This window comes from Giraffa tippelskirchi, chromosome X, assembly GCF_054371585.1.
Source record: "Giraffa tippelskirchi isolate mGirTip1 chromosome X, T2T-mGirTip1v1.2.pri, whole genome shotgun sequence".
NCBI lineage: Eukaryota > Metazoa > Chordata > Mammalia > Artiodactyla > Giraffidae > Giraffa > Giraffa tippelskirchi.
The window spans coordinates 82,788,763-82,810,764 of NC_137289.1; the positions used below are offsets into that span (position 1 = coordinate 82,788,763).

Here is a 22,002-nt window from a genome sequence, read left to right on the forward strand (position 1 = left end):
ATAGCTCTGCTGGGATTCCATTGCCTTCATTAGCTTTATTGACAGCTATGGTTCCCAAGGCCTACTTGACTTCACACTCCAGAATGTCTGGCTCTGCGTGAGTGACCACACCATCATGGTTATCCAGGTCATTAAGATTTTTTTTTGTACAGTTCTTCTGTGTATTCTCTCCATCTCTTCTTGATTTCTTCTGCTTTTATTAGGTCTTTACTGTTTCTGTCCTTTACTGTGCCCATCTTTGGGCTAAATATTCCTTTGATATTTCCAATTTCTTGAAGAGATCTCTAGTCTTTCCATTTCTGTTGTTTTCCTCTATTTCTTTGCATTGTTTATTGAAGAAGGCCTTCTTGTCTTTCCTTGCTATTCTCAATTCCTTTGACCATTTTTTTGAAAGTTTTTTAAAAACCACTTTATTGGATATGATTGACATACAAAAGGCTGTACATATTTAATGTATACAAACTCAGCAAGTTAGGAGATAAATATACAACTGTGAGACTACAATTAAAGCCAGAAACTTATTCAACACCTATAATGATGATGTTTCCTTTTGTGTCTCCCACCCCACTTTTTTTTCAATTAAAAATGTTTTTGTGGCAAGAGCACGTAACTAAGATCTACCCTCTTAGCAAAATTTAAAGTATATAATACACTACTATTAACTATAGTCTTCTGAGGACTTAAAATCTAATTCCCCACCCCCCGCCGTAAAAAACCCACTGAATGTCCCTCTGGTCACATAAGCACTATATAGCAATCCCAGGTAGTTGTGACTCAGAGAGCTGGGAACAATCAAAAGGTTTGGTTGGCCAAAAGTGGATGACAAAAGAATATAAAAATTTTAAAATGTTGACCATCTATACAAAAAAAAAAGATAAATTTGTGCAAAGTTCTTCTTGTGTTTGCTCTACTTCCTGTACTGCTACATTTCCTCACATATTAAAAATGAAAGCATACATGTAGATGTGTCTAGCACATGCCCAACAAAGTAGAAATTTAATAAATGTGAGCTTCCCCAGCCTTGCCTTAACTCCTTCCCCTTTACTCAGTGGATGATGAGTAGCTGCAAGTAATATTTAAGGTAGCTACATAACTTTGTAATCTCATCATAATGGCACTGTATCAATAAATTTCTTCCACCTTCACAAGTTCCAGTTAGAACAGAAAGGTACCAATCTAATTTATGTTATTTCTCATTTTGAAAAGTAGAGATTAAAATGCACATAAATTACAATTCTTTGCTATAAGATCGCCACACTCCCAGGAATAAAACAATTACGTGTGCCTGTGTGCTCAGTCACTCCATTGTGTCTGATTCTTTGCGACCCCATGGACTGTAGCCTGCCAGACTCCTCTGTCCATGGAATTTTCCAGGCAAGAATACTGGAGTGGATTGCTTTTTCCTCCTCCATCCTTTGACCATCTTAAATTTTTTTATTTGTTGTTACTGTTTAGTTGTAGAAGTTCCTTACTTGTTCTGAATATTAACCCCTTATCACATATAGGATTTGCAAATATTTTCTTCCATTCTGTAGGATGCCATTTCACACTGTTGATAGTTTCCTTTGATGTGCATAAATTTTAAAATCTGATATAGTCCCATTTTTATATTTTACTTGTATTGCTTGTGTTTTGCTGTCACATTTAAGAAATCAGTTGCCGAATCTAATGACCTGAAGCTTTCCCCCTATGTTTTCTTTTAAGAATTTTACAAGTTTAAGTCTTTAAGCCATTTTGAGGTAATCTTTGTATATGTTTTAAGTTAAGGGTACTACTTCACTTTTTGCTACTGGATATCTTATTTTCCCAACACCATTTATTGAAGAGACTGTCCTTTCTTAGTTGTGTAATCTTGGCACCTTAGTTGAAAATCATTTGGCCCAACATGCAAGTGTTTATTTCTGGGCTGTCTTTTCTGTTCCATTTTCTATATATTTATGCCAATACCACACTGTCTTGATTACCACTGCTGGGTAGTAGTATGTTTTGAAATTGAGAAATGTATGGTCTCCAGTATAGCTCTTCTTTTTCAAGATCAAGTTGACTATTCATGTTGAGATTCCATGTTAATTTTAAGGATTTAATTTTCTATTTCTGCAAAGAATGACACTGAGATTTAATACAGATTTCATTAAATCTGTAGCTCTCTTTAGCTAGTGTGGTAATTTTAATAACAGTAAATCTTCCAATCCAGGAGGATGGGATGTCTTTCCATTCTCTTTATCTTTCTCTGAATTCTCTAATTTCTTTTAGCAATGTTTTATAGATTTCAGTGTGCAAGTCTTTCACCTCCTTGTTAACCTTATTCCTAAGTATTTTATCCTTTTTGATGCTATAGTAATCAAAATTGTTTTCTAAATTTCCTTTTTGGGTTGGTTGTTTTTAGTGGATAGAAGCACAAGTGATTTTTGAAAATTTTTTATATAAAGGAGCTATGTGGTATTATGTTGTATGCATAGCATAGTTTATCTAGTACTCTACTGAGGAATATCTATGTTGTTTCTAAATCCTTGGTGTTACAAACAATGCTGCAATGAGTAGTCTTGTCGACATCTCATTTTTCACATGTAGACTGTATCTGTTAGATAAATTCCTAGAAGTTAAATTTCTGGATTAAAGGATATATACATTGAAAAATTTCAAAGATATTGCCAAAGCATTATGATTTTGACATATAATAGTCAGAATTTGTGATAGTATTTAAAATTATGGGAGTATCTATTTTCTCATTTAACTTGCACTTTTAAAGATAATTTACCTTGTCTTCCTTCCAAACCAAATAAGCAAATTCACAAATCACACATTTATGGCCAAGAGTCCGAGAAAGAGCTCTATGTTGATTTCTGTAGCGACTTAATGAAAAATGTGAAAGATATGTGTACCAGTGAATTTCTTTCTAAAATACAACTGAAGGAAACTCATTGAAAATAATCTATTGAGGGGGATGCTCCTATAAAACCATCAATACAATTTTGCTAGTCATCCTTTAATTGCAGATATTCTCTTTATGATTCACAGACAGTGAGTTATATTTTGAAAATTCTGTGATTATAATTTTGTTATTAAGGTGTTTTCTATTTGTGGAATATGTCACTTAAAGCTGCTTTTAGTGTTAAGTCTTATCCCCAAGTTCAGTTCAGTTCGGTCGCTCAGTCGTGTCCGACTCTTTGCGACCCCATGAACCGCAGCACGCCCAGCCTCCCTGTCCAACACCAACTCCCTGAATCCACCCAAACCCATGTCCATCGAGTTGGTGATGCCATCCAGCCATCTCATCCTCTGTCGTCCCCTTCTCCTCCTGCTCTCAATCTTTCCCAGCATCAGGGTCTTTTCCGATGAGTCAGCTCTTCGCATCAGGTGGCCAAAGTATTAGAGTTTCAGCTTCAGCATCAGTCCTTCCAATGAACACCCAGGACTGATCTCATTTAGGATGGACTGGTTGGATCTCCTTGCAGTCTAAGGGACTCTCAAGAGTCTTCTCCAACACCACAGTTCAAAAGCATCAATTATTTGGCGCTCAGCTTTCTTTATAGTCCAACTCTCACATCCATACATGGAAAAACCATAGTCTTGACTAGACAGACCTTTGTAGGCAAAGTAATGTCTCTGATTTTTAATATGCTGTCTAGGTTGGTCATAACTTTCCTTACAAGGAGTAAGCGTCTTTTAATTTCACAATACCAATTGGTGAGGAACATACATAAGAGCAAGATTTTCAATAGTGTTAATATAGAAAAGGGCTTCCCTTGTGGCTCAGCCGGTAAAGAATCTGCCTGTAATGCGGGCAACCTGTCAGCCACTGTTTCCACTGTTTCCCCATCTATCTGCCATGAAGTGATGGGACCAGATGCCATGATCTTAGTTTTCTGAATGTTGAGCTTTAAGCCAACTTTTTCACTCTCCTCTTTCATCAAGAGGCTCTTTAGTTCTTCTTCACTTTCTGCCATAAGGGTGGTGTCATCTGCGTATCTGAGGTTATTGATATTTCTCCCGGCAATCTTGATTCCAGCTTGTGCTTCCTCCAGCCCAGCGTTTCTCATGATGTACTCTGCATATAAGTTCAATAAGCAGGGTGACAATATACAGCCTTGACGTACTCCTTTTCCTATTTGGAACCAGTCTGTTGTTCCATGTCCAGTTCTAACTGTTGCTTCCTGACCTGCATTCAGATTTCTCAAGAGGCAGGTCAGGTGGTCTGGTATTCCTATCTCTTTAAGAATTTTCCACAGTTTATTGTTATTCACACAGTCAAAGGCTTTGGCATAGTCAATAAAGAAATGTTCCCTTGGTATCTCTAATTTTCTTGAAGAGATCTCTAGTCTTTCCCATTCTATTGTTTTCCTCTATTTTTTTTGCATGATTGCTGAGGAAGGCTTTATCTCTCCTTGCTATTCTTTGGAACTCTGCATTCAAATGGGTATATCTGTCCTTTTCTCCTTTGCTTTTCCCTTCCTGTCTTTTCCCAGATCTTTGTAAGGCCTCCTCAGACAGCCATTTTGCTTTTTTGCATTTCTTTTTCTTGGGGATGGTCTTGATTCCTGTCTCCTGTACAATGTCACGAACCTCCATCCCCCCAGAGCTCGTTTAAAAGTTGTATGCTGTCTTCTTTTTTTTTAATTAATTTATTTATTTTAATTGGAGTGTATGCTGTCTTCTAATGGAGTGGATCATTTTTCAAATTAACTGTATTTACCAATGAGGGAAATAAAACTTAAATAAACAAATTAAATTACATTAGACATACCAGGGGAACATTTCATGCAAAGATGGGCACAAAAAAAGGACAGAAACCTTATGGACCTAACAGAAGCAGAGTTATTAAGAAGACATGGCAGGAATACACAGAAGAACTATACAAAAAAGATCTTCATAATCCAGATGACCACAGTGATGTGATCACCCACCTAGAGTCAGACATCCTGGAGTGTGAAGTCAAGTGTCCTTTAGGAAGCATCACTTGAGACAAAGCTAGTGGAGGTGATGGAATTCCAGCTGAGCTATGTCAAATCCTGAAAGATGATGCTGTGAAAGTGCTGCACTCAATATGTCAGCAAATTTGGAAAACTCTGAAGTGACCACAGGACTGGAAAAGGTCAGTTTTCATTCCAATTCCATAAAAAGGCAATGCTAAAGAATGTTCAAACTACCACACCGTTGCACTCATCTCACACGCTAGCAAAGCAATGCTCAAAATTCCCCAAGGCAGGCTTCAACAGCTTGTGAACCAAGAATTTCCAGATGTTCAAGCTGGATTTAGAAAAGGCAGAGAAACCAGAGATCAAATTGCCAACATCCTTTGGATCATAGAAAAAGCAAGAGAATTCCAGAAAAACATTTCTTCTGCTTCACTGATGCTAAAGCCTTTGACTGTGTGGATCACAACGAACTGTTGAAAAGTCTTAAAGAGATGGGAATACCAGACCACCTTACCTGCCTCCTGAGAAGTCTGTATGCAGGTCAAGAAGTTACAGTTAGAATCAGAAATGGAACAACGGACTGGTTCCAAATTGGGAAAGGCATATGTAAAGGCTGTATATTGTCATCTTGCCTATTTAACTTATATGCAGAGTACATCATGGGAAATGCCAGGCTGGATGAGCCACTAGCTGGAATCAAGATTGCAGGCAGAAATATCAATAACCTCAGATATGCAGATGACATCACCCTTATGGGAGAAAGAAGAAGAACTAGGAGCCTCTTGATGAAAATGAAAAAGGAGAGTGAAAAAGTTGGCTTAAAACTCAACATTTCTAAAAAGAAGATCATGGCATCTGGTCCCATCACTTCATGGCAAATAGATGGGAAAACAATGTAAATAGTGTCAGATTTTATTTTGTTGGGCTCCAAAATCACTGCAGATGGTGACTGCAGCCATGAAATTAAGAGACGCTTGCTCCTTGGAAAAAAGTTATGACAAACCTAGATAGCATATTAAAAAGCAGAGACATTACTTTGACGACAAAGGTCCATCTATTCCCAGCTATGGTTCTTCCAGTAGTCATGTATGTATGTGAGAGTTGGACTATAAAGAAAGCTGAGCTCCAAAGAATTGATCCTCTTGAACTGTGGTGTTGGAGAAGCCTCTTGAAAGTCCCTTGGACTGAAAGGAGATCCAACCAGTCAATCCTAAAGGAAAACAGTCCTGAATATTCATTGGAAGGACTGATGCTGAAGCTGAAGCTCCAATACTTTGGCCACCTGATGCGAAGAACTGACCATTGGAACAGACCCTGATGCTCGGAAAGATTGAAGGCAGGAGGAGAAGGGGACAAAAGAGAATGAGATAGTTGGATGGCATCAAGGATTTGACAAACATGAGTTTGAGCAAGCTCCAGGAGTTGGTGATGGACAGGGAATCCTGGTGTGGTGCAGTCCATGGGGTCACAGAGTGGGACACAACTGAACCGCTGAACTGAACTGATAGTGCTGGGTGCTCAGACAGTAACTAATCTGCCTGCAATGCCAGAGACCCAGGTTCTGTCCCTGCGTCAGGCGGATCCCCTGGAGAATAAGACAACCTACTCCAGTATTCTTGCCTAGAGAATTCCATGGACAGAGGAGACAAGCAGGCTACAGTCCATGGGCTCAAAGAGTTCCACATGACCAAGGGACTAACACTAGAGCTTGGTATATATTAAACGCTCAATAAACGTATGTTGTTGTTATTGTTTTGTCAATATGTCAGGGAAAAGAGGATGGATTAAAAAGCATTTTCACAATAAAGTCAAAATACGTCACTAGCACTTTCAAGTCAATGGTACTGAATTGGACCCCCCATGAAAAGGCGGAAGGAATCAAATGACGTAGACCCCCTTAGCAACAGGCCCCCAAAGAAGGTGAATTTCTGTAGCCAATAAGAATCTGCACTGCGGATAAGGCAGCCAATGGATGATTGAAAGAGGAAGAGGGAGGACGCGCCAATTCTGCTGCCTGAGCCTCGGCCCAACAAAATGGCGGCGGCGGCGGCGTCGCTTTGTTTCCGCGGTTCCTTCAGCGGTGGCAGCGGTGCCGGCCTTTGAGCTGTGGGGAGGATCCAGCGCCAGATCTAGTGACGACTAAGGGTCCAGCGCATTTCTATCCTAACTGCGCGCCGGGGAGCGCAGAGTGGCGCCCTACGGTCGCTGAATCCTACAGGGCGTAGAAGCGAAAACATGACTGCTGAGCCCATGAGGTAAAACACAACCCCGTCTCACGGGTCCCAGCTGTCTCGGCCTACGCGTTTTCTGAACCTGGTGTTTGGGAAAGCTTTGGCTTGGTGGGTTAGGCCTGTGTTTTGCTGAGCGGAAAGAGGCATCGTTTTCTCTTTAGGTGAGGAGGGTTCGGAAGTAGGCTCCAGTCCGGGGTTGGGGGGGGTAGGGGTTGAGGGGGGGGCGCGGCCTGGCTTGTCGGACGCTTTCTCAAGCCTCTCCAAACCCGCGGAGCTTAGTTGAATTCCTCTGTTTATTCTTCGCTGCCTGTGGAACTGAAACCCCCAAGTGGGAGGCGGTTTTTGGTATCCTGGTAATTCTTCCTAATCTTTGGGCCTAGAAACCGCGTGGGGAAGAAGAGAGGGTAGGGGGTAGGCAGAAGCGGGGCGAGAGGTGGGAAGAGGGGGAGGGGCGGTGGGGAGGATGTGAGATCCTGGGAAGACTCTGGTGTTTGTACTGCTGGAGACGGGAATACCCCGGCCTTGCGGAATTTTATTTTTTTCTGCAAACCCTGGGGACAAGCCCATTTTGTGGGGTGAATGGGTGGGTCTTGCCAGTGTTCCTTCTCTACTCCAGATCCTGAAGCGTAGCCCTGGATTTATCTCGGAGGCAAAGGGATACTAATGCAGGGTTTTGCTTCCAGAGGACCCCAGTGTACTACTTTTTGTGTGGTCCAGCTTTAATGGGTGGTAAGGCAGTCATCAGATGTTTCTCCATTTTATGGGCAAATTTTGAGCAAAAATAATTAGGCCTTATTTTTGTTTATTTATTTATTCCAAGAGGGATGGGGAACACGTTAACTTGGTTTGATGGGAAGTAAGATCTATTCCAAGGAAGCAGTGCCTGGTCGGCCACCTCTTACTAATCAAGCACGTTTATATTAGATTGAGGCCGCTTTTCTCTTGTGCTTCTAATTTGGCTGTTGATAGTGTCTAAAAATATGGGTTGTTAATATGAAATGTATACCACTTTTACACAGGTGGATGGCTTGCTTTTCAGGCAGGTTGATATTTGACTTTTCATCCCTTGTGAATGCAGTAATTTTTTTACTGTTGTATTCTTGGCGCCTAATGGCAAAGTAAAATTATAGGGAGCATAGATCAGAAGTTCATATGTAGTTGGCAAAATGTGACTTTGAGTAACTATTAGGATCGTATTCATTTATGTATGTGTATATATATGTGTGTGTGTGTGTGTATCCACCATCTTAATAGTATACAGGTATGTAATGTTTTTATTTCCCTGGTGGCTCAGATGGCAAAGCGTCTGCCCACCATGCAGGAGACCTGGGTTCCATCCCTGGGTCGGGAAGATCCTCTGGAGAAGGAAATGGCAATCCGCTCCAGTACTCTTGCCTGGAAAATTCCATGGACGGAGGAGCCTGGTAGGCTACAGTCCATGGGGTCGCAAAGAGTTGGACAGGCCTGAGCAACATCACTTTATCTTTTTATGTATTTTTTCGGGCTTCCCAGGTGGCGCTAGTTGTGAAGAACCTGTCTGCTAATGCAGGAGACATAAGAGACGCTGGTTCAATCCCTGGATGAGGAAGATCCCCTGGAGGAGGGCATGGCAACCCACTCCAGTATTCTTGCCTGGAGAATCCCATGGACAGAGGAGCCTGGTGGGCTATAGTCCAAAGGGTCGCAAGAGTCGGACACGACTGAAGTCACTTAGCACACACACATGCATGTATATTTTTAGAGCATTTTAGCTAGTGTATAGAATTTGGGAATGAACCTATGATACTTATTATGTCTATTTTCTGCATTAACAAGCAGTAGGTGGAAGATGTTTTCCTTCCTTTGAGGGGAAAAAATGGACTTTAGTTCTCAGATTATAGATCCCTAGTTGTGTAAAGATTGTGGCTTTGTTTTCTGACTTTGTGTTCATTGTTCCGGGTGCAGTGAGCCTTTATTTAATTGATATTGGGCACATTAGAGGTACCCAGTACAACTTGTTGGCTAGTTATTATCAGGTGCCCATGTTCCTATACATGAAGGGTGTACCTTACAGTTAAATATGACCTTTAGATTTTACTAAATCTCACAAAGCCTGCATTTAAAACTGTAGATTGAACTTGGGTTTTCTCCCTTTCTTTTAGGGTGAACAAATTAATTATGTATAAACATTCTGAATAGAATTATTTTATGTGAGGGTCAGTTTTTCTTATGGGCCTTGAATTTTTGTACATCTTGGTGTAAGAATAATAATCATAACTAAAATTGAGTGCTTATTGTTGATCTTTACCTGTGCGATTTTAATTAATTTTCAAAACAGCTCTACGGAATAAGTACTTGGTGTTCCCCATTTTACAGATGAGGAAAGTGAGGCATAGAGAGAGCAAAGAAATTGATCAGTTATATAAATCATAATTGATGGAGCTGGAATTGAACCCAGTCTTTACTCCAGAGCTTATGTTCTAAACCACAAGACATTAATACCTCCTTGAGCTACCAGATAGAACGTGATTATGACCATTTTAATTTAGTCCAAGTATTACAATGGAAGAAGTTCATGTTAGCTGCTGTTGTCATTTGTTGTAGGTCTTTGAGTTTGTAGGTGTTTATAATATTTTGCTTTTTATGTTCATATGAGATAGTAAGATAACTGAAACATTTAATTTCAGGAGAATCTTAAGCTGTGTGAAAACCTCCTTGCAAAGAATGCATATAATAGATATAAAGAAATAATTTTAAAAAGTGTGATGCTCTCTGATTATTTACTATGAAAGAGCTCCAAGTGGGTGTTCAGAACTGTCTCAGTCTGAAGTGTTGTTCATCTCAAGTCATAATCATAGGTGAAGGATAATCTGACAGGTAATGCTTGAGTGAGTTAAATCCATAATACCACTCTTTTTTTTAAATAAATCTTTTATTAGAGTATAGTTGATTTACAATGTTGTGTTAGTTTCAGGTGTACAGGAAAGTGAATCATTTATACATATACATATATCCACTCTTTTTTTTAGATTCTTATCCCATATCAGCCATTACAGAGTATTGAGTAGAGTTCCCTGTTCCTTACAGGAGGTTCTTATTAGTTATCTATTTTATATCTTAAATCATTCTTGATTTTCTTCTAATGTGAGGCAGAAATAATATGAACAATTCTATGCATTGTCATTAATGTTATTTTAGGGAATTGTTCCAGATTTTTTCTTTATCAGATCCTCTGGCACTTAAAAATAGGAGCAAAGATTAGTTTCTGATTTTTACTTACATTTTATAAAAAGGAACATTTCTGGGATTCTGTGGTGAAAAAATAGCCAAAAGGCAAGAGGGAGGAGCATGAATTGGTGATTTGGCTAAATCTTATGTTGGCCCTGTGTTTCTCCATTCAGTACTGGGGATTTCAGTCTTTGGTTGGTTGAATCCCAGGATGCAGAACTGAGGATATGGAGGGCTGACTATGGGACTTGAGCATCTTCAGATTTTGGTATCTGTGGTGGATCTTGGAACCAAGATACCCTGTGTGGATACCGAGGGACAAATATACACTGAAAAATCAGTGGCTCAGTCTTTAAAGTTTTTGTTACTGTTTTTAAAGAATTTTTGTTATTTGTTTTTGTTTTCATTAAGATTGTTTCTTCAATTTTTTGGCCTGAAAGATCAGCCTCTGATTGACAGATAAACTTTCATTTATTTTCATGTAAAGATCTTGGAGATCTACGGTCATTTTGAACCGTATGGCAATTTCTTACTTGAAAAGCTGAAAGCAGTATAACTAGTCACTGGTCTTAAATTTTAAAAAGTAGAAGTTGCCCATTATACAGAGTGAAGTAAGCCAGAAAGAAAAACAACAATACAGTATACTAATGCATATATATGGAATTTGAAAGTTGGTAATGATAACCCTATATGTGAGACAGAATAAGAGACACAGATGCATAGAACAATTTTATGGACTCTGAGGGAGAAGGTGAGGGTGGGACGTTCTGGGAGAATAGCATTGAAACATGTGTATTATCATATGTGAAACAGAACACCATTCCATGTTCGATGCATGAGACAAGGGCTCAGGGCCGGGGCAATGGGATGACCCAGAGGGATGGGATGGGGAGGGAGGTGGGTGGGGGGTCCAGGAAGGGGAACACATGTAAACCCATGGCTGATTCATGTCAATGTATGGCAAAAACTATTACAATATTGTAAAGTAATTAGCCCCCAACTAAAATAAATAAATTTATAAAAAAAAAAGTAGAAGTTGTCTAAATTGAGAGTTGTTGAGAAAATGACTTAGAAAATGTCTGTTATTGTGGTAGTCTACAATCAGTTGCATACTAGCCTAATTTTTGAAAACTGTTACCTGTGAAATATGTGCATTCCCACTGTGTGGAAAGCATTAAGTCAAGCCTGTGGCAGAGGAGTACATGCAAATTTTATAAAGGGTTTAAACAATTTTTTTATTATTTTTTTGAAGTATAGTTGCTTTACAATGTTGTGTTAGTTTCTAAGTGAATCAGTTATACATATATCCACTCTTTTTAAGATTTCTTTCCTATCTAGGTCACCATAGAGCATTGAGTAGTGTTCCCTATGCTAATGAAAAGTATTGTAAATGTCAGCTCTTTGGTTATGTTATTGCTGGGGTTGAAAAGAAAGACATTTTTGATTTTAATTGTGATCAGGCCACTTCCCATTATTGGCACCTCTTGGCATAGTTGATCATGAGCTTTCAGTTTTATATTGTATTTCTAGAGATAAGATAAGTGTAGTAATTAAAGGTATCTGTAGATAGATTTAGGTATGTGAAATAATTTTTTTTGTAAGAAATTGTATTTATTTATGTGCCTATTTCACTTTTGAAATCTGAATAAGCTTACAGATTGGGTGATAGAATACAGGCAGTTCTTGGATTTGCATGAAGTCTATTTTCTCCAGACCTTGAATGTTCTCTTGGACATTGGCAGAAGCTGTTCAGATGGGTTAAGCCATGGGAAATGAAATATAGATCTTCCTTTGGGAATGCTGAATATAACAGGGCAGTAAAAGGAGTGTCTAAGTAGGTTCTCTCTGCACATGGTCATAACAGCGTTTCTTACAAGACAATAGACTAAAAGCTCTTTGGGGATCTTTGTTAATTTTTAAGTGTTTTAGGAGTGTAAAGACTTCCTGAGACTAGAACTGCTGGTTGTAGAGGATTGAGTGCTTAACTCTGAGCCAAACCTGGGTTTTCTAGTTGCAGCTCTATTGCTCAACTGATTGTGAACAAATCATGTATCCTTTCTAGGCCTCTGCCTTGTAATTTGCAGAATGAATTTGTACTAGATGGTCCATAAAGTTATTAAAAGTCCTATTTATGTTAGTCTATCATTTTTTGACTTTGCCTTTTTTGGGGGTAGGGAGAAGTGATGAGGGAAAATATCTTTCTTGAATTTGTTTGCCTTAAAACTTACACGGTTAGGATGCAGGTGTTTTGTTGCTAATATAATGTCATATTATGATGTACAGAAACATTTATTGGAAAGAAAAAATTTGCCAATTATTGTGGCTCAGATTATGTTTTTATTTTGAAAGATTACTATATCTAGTATTTTTCAGCTCTTTTTTGATCGGAGATGATACTTCTGAAAAGACCTATATTCTAGTAAATTGTGCTTTTTACTCTGCAAAATTGTCAATTTTGCTCTCTAGCCACTGTTTTCAGATCCTGTTTCTGAGTTTTGGCTTTAGGTAGCCATTCTTGATATTAATAGTCCAGTTTTCTTGTTAAGTGTTACATACAATATTTGTTTAAGAAATCATTGTATGGCAGTGGTATTTATGTGTATATACCCTATGCTCCATTTTTTTGGGGGGATGCTTTATTTTTTGATCAAGTATGTGAGTATCAACTAGGTGCTAGGCACTGTTCTAGCATATGCAAAGGATAAAAGACAAAATTCCTGCCTCCTTAAAGAATTTTTAACCTAAGGAGGGAAATAGTAAATAAACATTTACAGAGAAGTGCTAAAATGGAGGTCTATTGGTTGTGCTAGGGATCAGAATGAAGAAAAGCCTAATTTAGGGGATGTCTAGCAAAATTTTGCAGAGGAGATGATATCTGTATTGGGTCTTGAAGATAAGTTAGCAGTTAATGGTTGACTGTGAAAAAGGGCAGTCCAACAGGGGGATTAGTATGGCTAAAGATTAGTCTTATTTTCTACATAGCAGAAGAAATAAGATATGTTCAAAATAAATTTGAAGCAGAATATAAAGGGCTAAATGCTGCATTGGGTAAAAACTAAGTTGCTATGGGAATTTAGAATAGGAAGACATTTCTAATGGGGTCCAGGAAAGGCTTAGAGATAGTATTTCAATGTGCCCTTGGAGGATACATACACTTTTGACAAAGAAGACTGGAGAAGGATTTCAGATGTGAGGTATAGAAGCTTGAGCAAAGAAATGTTATGTATATTAGAGTTTTCTAACTGAAAGGAGGTCAACTTAGAATCTTTAACTCAATTCCTGGGCAAATAATTGTATAACCATTGGCAACTAGTATTTTTTTCCAGCTTTATTGAGATATAATTGACATACAGCGTTGTGTAAATTTAAGGTATACAGTGTGATGATATGTTCTGCATATATACTTTGAAGTGACTGCCACAATAATTACCTTTTTTAAAATTATTGTTGTGGAGAGAACATTTAAGATCTACTCTCTGGCAACTTTCAAGGATATAATACAGTGTTGTTATCTATAGTCACCATGCTGTATGCTGTATATCAGATCTTTAGAGCTTATTTATCTTATAGTGAAGTTTGTATGTTAACTTTTATGGCTCGATGATCTTGTAAAAGCTTGTGACTGAGCCTGATGATTTTAGTTCAGCAGAGCTGTTAAAAGCATAACCCATTTTTCTTAAAGATTGTGTAGAATTTAATGCATAGATTTTGAATGACAAGCGTTCAAAATGTATCATTAGTTGTCTTTATTTTGGTCATTTTTCAGTTGACTTTTGGGTAACATTTGATTTCTAAAATCCAAAATCAAAAATTGTTGTTTTTTTTTTTTTAGTAATATTGGATTTATTTTGCTTATTTGAATTATATCAGTTATTTTTTGGTTTATTTGATAGAATTCCAAATTTAGTTCTGCTATAAGGCTTGTTTTGAAAAAAAATGTGCATTTGTTCCAACAAGATTGATATATTGGGTAACAAGTTGAGCATAAGACAAAATTTGTATTTGCTTATTCAGGATTTTGTTTACAAGGTCAAGGTTCAGCAAACTATGACCACCACAGTGACCTTTTTTTGTAAATGAAGTTTTGTTGGAACACACCAAACTCATTTGTTTACATTGCCCTGTGGCTGTTTTTATAGCAGAGTCTCAGAATTGGATAGTTGCAACAGAGACCCAATGGCCCAGAAAGCCTAAAATATTTACTCTCTGGCCCTTTATAGAAAGTTTGCCCTAGGTGAATGCAGGAAGCTGGACCTAGCTGAACTGAGCTGCATTAAAATACATGCATATACAGGCACATGCCTCAGACTTCTATCAGCTACCTCAGTTCACCCCTTGTGTTATGAAGCCACACCCATCCACATCTATTGTTACAATTTTCCATCCGATTTCAGATAACCCTCCTTCCATCACTTCACAATAATTCATGAGCTGCAACCCTTCTGATGCCCACTTCCACAAGCAAACTTCAGGTCTTTTTCAAGGTAAAGTGCCATATTTATTGTTGTACTTGTGTATTTCTTAATCACTTAATGTGTATAAACTGTGTAAAATTGTGCCACCATTTCTATTAGGTTTTTGTCTTTTTTAAAAAATGTGTCACCGATGAAGTTTTTGGAGTGTTGTGCTTCTAACCCCATTTTCCCCCTGAGTCTGTGGTGTTCATTGTATAATTTTGCATTACTTGGTGATTTTTAGGAGCTCACATCATTGCAGAACTGACTAATTGTCATCCTGCAAAAAGTATTGATTCATTCCCCAAATATTTCTTGGACTGTGTGAAGTTTAAGTGAGTTAATGGACCCAAAACACTTAGGTTAGTGTGACATAATAATTACTCAAATATTAGTTGTTACTAATTACTATTACCATGTGCCAAGAACTGTTCTAAGTACTGCTTATGTGAACAAGACAAGTTAAGGCTCCCCATGGAGCTTACATTATACTTAAAAAAAAATCTGTACTAATTTGCATTTTGGCTTGTAACTCCCCCCCTCAAAAAAAAGATGCTTTGGTGTTTTTATAAATGATATTTTAAAAATGTCTATCCACGGATCAAAGATACCTAAAATAACTTTCTAGTCAATATATTATTCATCTCATGTACTGTTTTATTGAATGATTTTTTGAAATGTTTTTTATAACTATAACCTTGCGTGATGAATTTTATCCTACCTTCAAGCAGATAAAGAAAAATCATCTCCTTTTTACTATATTTCAAAATTAAAAGTTTCCCCCCAATAGGAATATTCTCCTATATAACCTCATTATAGTTAGCAAAATTAGAATTAACCTTCATGCAATACTATTTCTAATCTACAGACTTTATTCACATTTTGCCAGTTGATTCTTAACGTCCTTCATAGTGAATTCACATTTTGCCGGTTGATACTTAATGTCCGTCATAATGAAAGACAACAATTTCTTTTTTCTGGTCCAGGATCCAGTTCTGGAACAGGCATTGCATTTTGTTTTCATGTTTCTGTAATCTTTTTTAATCTGGAGCAGTTCACTTTACCTTTTTATCCCTTTCTATCCCATATTTTGAAGAACACTGGCCAGTTAATTTGGGTTTGTCTGATGTTTCCTTGTGGCTGTGTATTTTTCTAGAAATAGTATGAACTGATATGCTTTTCTTGGCACATTTTATCAGGGGGCACATCTTTGCTTTTACTATATTTTAAAATGTTTTTACTTTTAATACTAATATTATCAGCCCAATTTAGAGATTTTAAAGCTAGGTTTGGTTAATTTCTATAGTGTTAGAGAGAATTTGCCCACCTCTTATTTTTCTTGCCTTTCGCATTTCTAACTTTCCTCAGGTACCCCCAGCATTCAAATCAAAACACCTTATTTATGAATTTTCACTGTGCTTTCTGAGTTTCTACTGAAAATAAAGAATTAACAATAAATGTTTCATATTAAAGTGACTGGACCTGTTACTTGTTAAGTATATGAAATAATACACTTCTTCCGAAGGCTGAATGTAGAGCATCCAAGAGAGCTTATTGAATATTTCAGTTTAGAGATAGAGGAAAAATATTTGATGGTACTAAATGACTTCAGAGCTTTTAAAAAATACTCAACAAATCATTATTCTTTTCTTTTAAGGAATCCCTGAGCAAACATTATCATCATTTATATAAACATTTAGTATTCCTCTGTTCAAGGCAATTTGTTTTTTCTCATATGGAAAAAAGAGATGAACTCAGACCAGTTTCCTCCTTTGAGGAGTTTACACTCCAGTAGGGAGTACTCTTGAGTTTTAAAGAAGAAATTATAAGGAGAATGTGTTGCTGTTAAAGAGAAGTAAAAGAATGTTCAGTGGGTGAAGAGGGGAAAGAGAGCCTTCTTTGAGGTAATAGTTGTGTTTAGATAAGATTGGAAAGTCATGTGTGAATTATTTTGCAGAAAGCTTCAAATTCTTGCTTAGGGGTTTGTACCTTATCCTTATTTATAAACATGGAAAGCCTCTGAAAGTTTTGAGCATGGGGGTGACAGATATTTGAATCCGTGCTCAACTATGTGAAATCTGTGGATTCTGCATCAGCAGATTTAAACAAACTTGATTGAAAATATTTGGGGGAAAAATTCCAGAGTACCAAAGAGCAAAACTTGAATTTGAAACACATAGGTAATTACTTAGATACCATTTATATTATATTAGGTATTATAAGTAATCTAGAAAAGATTTAAAGTATAGGTGAAGAAGATCATAGGTTATACGCAAATACTTTGCCATTTTATATAAGGGTCTTGAGCATCCTCAGATTTTGGTATGGGGGAGTCCTGGAACCAACCCCCATAGTTACTGAGGAATGACTGTAAATTTAGGAGAATATAGTCATATACCTCTAATTCCCACCTCTTAACCCCCAAAATAATAGCACAAGCTAAGTATCAACTGAGACATTTTAGGTATAATATAGTAGTTCAGTACTTGAATTCAGGTAGAATGAACTTGGGCAAAGATGGGATTTCAAGGTAGATAATAATGACCTTTAGGTATACTCCCCCCCCTTCCCCATTCCAAATATAATATTAAAAGATTTAAATAACTTTTATTTGTTAAGTATTGCCATCCACTTAATACTGTTTTCCGTGATTTGTCTCTGACATCTGAATTCTAAACATTCACCTGATTATTCTGGATGGGAGCTAGGGCTACTTGACTTGAAGAATGAAATCTGGAAACAGGTCTGATTTTCTGATTTTCTGCCTGTAAAATCTAAACTTTTAAAAATTGTAACTTTTCCTTTTGCAGAGAGAGAGAATGCCAGTTCTCTCCTAAAGACCCTTTTCTTGTAACCTCTCACAACAGAATAAAACTTTTTGCTTTGCTTTCTTGCTCTTACCACGTTTTTTGCCTTCTATTTCCATTTGAAGACGCTGCCTTTGAGTGGGGATTGAATATGGCATATTGATGAAATGAACTCTATTTAATCACTGTGCCAAACAGAATGAAGCATTTCTTGAAGTTCCTAGTGGGAATTACTGATTTGGCCCACATGAACGTGGCTATTACAATTAAAAATTTTTGAATGTTTCTTAGAGATCACCATTTATACATATTAAGGTAAAATGTAGGTCTTGTTCAAATGTTGCTGCTTTATTACTCAGATTTATAACTTTTATCTGCATTAGAGCATTTATATCTTTGTATTTAAAACAATAGGCTGTAATTTGTTCAGTCCTCCATTCTTTCTTAAATATTTTAGCATTTTAAACACTCAAGAGTATATAATTTAGAGACATTAAGTACAGTGTTGTGTAACCATCATTATCTAATTCCCAAACATTTTTTACCCCCCCTAAAGAAACCATGTATCTCCCAATACTACTTCTCTATTCCCCTTGCAAACACTAATGTACTTTCTTTCTAGCTCAATGGATTTGGGTATTCTGAAGTTTTCATATAGAAGAAACCGTACGATATGAAGATTTATCCATATTGAATCATGTATCAGTACTTAATTCCTTTTTTATGCCTGAATAATATTTTATTAGGATATCCTACATTTGTTTACCTGTTCATCAGTTGATGGGCATTTAGGTTGTTTTTACCTTTTGGATATTGTAAATAGTGCCACTGTGAATATTTCTATATATGTTTTTATTTGGACATGTGTGTTCATATCTCTTGGGTATACACCAAGGAGTAGAAATTGCTGAGCCATATGGTTATTCTCTGTTTAACTTACTGAGGAAAGCCAAACTGTTTTCTACAGTGACACATCTTAACATTTCCACCACAGTGTATGAAAGTTTTAATTTTGCCGCATCCTTGGCAGCACGTGTTATTTTCTGTTTTATTTAAAAAATTATGGCTACTACAAGGGGTAATATATATTAAAGTGATATCTCACTGTGGTTTAGTTTATTTTTTATTTTTTATTTAAGCAAGCTTATTTGGAATCTGTTTAAAAAGGTTTTGGTCTTGTTTAAAAAGACCAAGCAGGTCAAGAAGCAACAGTTAGAACTGGACATGGAACAACTGACTGGTTCAAAACTGGGCAAGGAGTATGTCAAGACTGTATATTGTCACCCTGCTTATTTAACTTATATGCAGAGTACATCACGCAAAATGCCAGGTTGGATGAAGCACAAGATGGAATCAAGATTGGCAGGAGAAATACAACAACCTCAGATTTGCAGGTGAAACCACCCTTATGGCAGAAAGTGAAGAAGAACTATAGGACTTCTTGATGAAGGTAAAAGATGAGAGTGAAAAAGCTGGCTTGAAACTCAACATTCAGAAAATGAAGATCATGGCATCCACTTCCATCACTTCATGGCAAATAGATGGTGAAACAATGGAAACAGTGACAGACTTTATTTTCTTGGGCTACAGAATCACTGTGAATGGTGACTGCAGCCATGAAATTAAACTTGCTCCTTGGAAGAAAAGCTGTGACAAGCCTAGACAGCATATTAAAAAGCAGAGACATCACTTGGCTGACAGAGGTCCATATAGTCAAAGCTATGGTTTTTCCAGTAGTCATGTGTGGATATTAGAGTTGGACCATAAAGAAGGCTGAGTGCTGAAGAATTGTTGCTTTTGTACTGTGTTGTTGGAGAAGACTCGTGAGAATACCTTTGACTGCAAGGAGATCAAACCGTCAATCCTAAAGGAAATCAACCCTGAATATTCATTGGAAGGACTGATGCTGAAGCTGAAGCTCCAATACTTTGGCTATTTAATGTGGAGAACAAACTCATTGGAAGAGACCCTGATGCTGGGAAAGTTTGAGGGCAGGAGGAGAAGGGGGTGACAGAGGATGAGATGGTTGGATGGCATCACTGACTCAATGGACATGAATTTGAACAAACTCTGGGAGATGATGAAGGACAGGGAGGCCTGGTTTGCCTCAGTTCATGGGGTTTCAAAGAGTCAGACATGACTTAGTGACTGAACAACAAACTACTCAGTATAAAAAAATAGATTCAACCAAGACATTTTCAGTATTAGATTATAAACTGTAAAGTGTGATTAGGGACAGGAGATGAATATGAGAAATAATTTCTACTAATAGTGAATAAAATTTACTATGTACTGTTTATTAACAGTTTTGTGGATTCTTCTACACATTTGCAAATATCTGTGCATTATGGGGGGGGAATGTAGCTGTGTCATAGCATAAAAGTCAGTACTGCTTAATGGTAAGAAATACTTTGTTAAAATCTTAGCTCAATTCCATACTTACTTTGGAAACTTATTCAGTCTCTCTGAATCTTGATGATTACCTTCTGAAAAATGGATGTTAAAAGTAGAAGGAATTGAATCAGTCAACACTAAATAAGATGCCATTTCCATTTTAAGTATTCAGTGTTATTGACCAGGGCAAATGCCCTAAGGTAGAACATTAAAATTTTTTACAAAAAGACGCTTACTCCTTGGAAGGAAGGTTATGACCAACCTAGATAGCATATTTAAAAGCAGAGACATTACTTTGCCAACAAAGGTCCGTCTAGTCAAGGCTATGGTTTTTCCAGTGGTCATGTATGGATGTAAGAGTTGGACAGTGAAGAAAGCTGAGTGCGGAAGAATTGATGCTTTTGAACTGTGGTGTTGGAGAAGACTCTTGAGAGTCCCTTGGACTGCAAGGAGATCCAACCAGTCCATCCTAAAGGAGATCAGTCCTGGGTGTTCATTGGAAGGACTGATGTTGAAGCTGAAACTCCAATACTTTGGCCACCTCAATGAGTTGACTCATTGGAAAAGACCCTAATGCTGGGAAGGATTGGGGGCAGGAGGAGAAGGGGACGACAGAGGATGAGATGGCTGGATGGCATCACCGACTTGATGGACATGGGTTTGGGTAAACTCCGGGAGTTGGTGATGGACAGGGATGCCTGGCGTGCTGCAATTCATGGGGTCACAAAGAGTTGGACACGACTGAGCAACTGAACTGAACTGATCTTAGTAGGAGGGAAGGCCATAGCAAATAACAGGGGCGAAGATCTTGTAGGACCTGCAAGAAAACCTCAAGATTTTGGCTTTATTTATTTAACTGTGGTAAAATTGACAAACTATACTATTTTAACCATTTTTAAGTGTACAGTTTAGTGACCTTGCATAAATCACATTGTTGTACAAACATCACCACTGTCTATCTCCAGATCTTTTCATCATCCCAAACTAAAACTCCATATGTATTAAACAATTCCCCAGTCCCCTCTCCCTTAAACCCTGGTACTACTGTTCTACTTTCTGTGTGAATTTGACTCTTCTTGATACCTCTGAATAAGTGGAATTGTACAATATTTGGCCTTTTTTGTTTGGCTTATTTCACTTAGCATAATGTCCTTAAGGTTTATCCATTTTGCAGCATGTGTCAGAATTTCATTTCTTTTTAAGGCCGAGTAATATCCCATTCATTATATGTATGTACCACATTTAGTTTATCTGTTTATATGTTGATAGGCATTTGGGATGTTTCTTTTATCTTTTGGCCATTGTGCATTGTGCTTATGTAAACTTCAGTGTATAAATGTGTGTTTGAATCCCTGTTTTTAGTTCTTTCAGGCATATACCTTGAAGTGGAATTGTATCTTTAATCTCTTGGGGAACTACCAAACTGTTTTTCTCTGTGGCTGCACTATTTTACATTCCTATCTGCAATGTATAAGGGTTCTAATTTCTCTAGATTCTTTCCAAAAATGCCTTTTATTAAAAATTTTTTTTGATAGCAGTCATCCTAATGGATGTGAAGTGTTTTCTCATTGTGGTTTTGTTTTGTGTTTCCCTAATATGGTGAGTAAAAACTCACTGTTTCCATCATCTTTTAACATGTGCTTATTGGCCCTTTGTTTGTCTTTTTTGGACAAATGTCTGTTGAAGTCTTCTGCACATTTTATGGTTTTTCTTTAGTTGTTGTTCAGTCGCTCAGTTTTGTCCAACTCTTTGTGACCCCATGGACTGCAGCATGCCAGGCTTCCCTGTCCTTCACCATCTCCCAGAGCTTGCTCAAACTCATGTCCATTGAGTTGATGATGCCATTCAACCACCTTATGGTGTGTCACCCTCTTCTCCTCCTGCCCTCAGTCTTTCCCAGCATATCAGGGTCTTTTCCAGTGAGTCTCTTCCAATAGCTCCTTATTAGATATATAATTTGTGAATGCTTTCCCCCATTTTATGGATTGCCTTT

At 37.5% G+C, this 22,002-nt stretch overlaps 1 protein-coding gene across 16 annotated transcripts in view; it reads left to right on the forward strand.

Moving 5' to 3' along the window:
- Positions 1–6,932: 6,932 nt before the first annotated feature.
- Positions 6,933–22,002, forward strand: part of ATRX (ATRX chromatin remodeler) — a 280,028-nt gene continuing 264,958 nt past the window's right edge. For 12 of the 16 annotated variants that reach the window (XM_081563568.1, XM_081563581.1, XM_081563575.1 and 9 more), the window contains exons 1-2: positions 6,933–7,171; positions 14,749–14,838. Coding sequence is in view for 4 of the 16 variants with exons in the window: in XM_081563570.1 (XP_081419696.1) it covers positions 7,152–7,171 (20 nt within the window). In the remaining 12 variants the exon portion in view is untranslated. The remainder of the gene's footprint in view (positions 7,172–14,748; positions 14,839–22,002) is intronic. The other 4 variants (XM_081563570.1, XM_081563573.1, XM_081563583.1 and 1 more) reach the window with 1 other exon arrangement.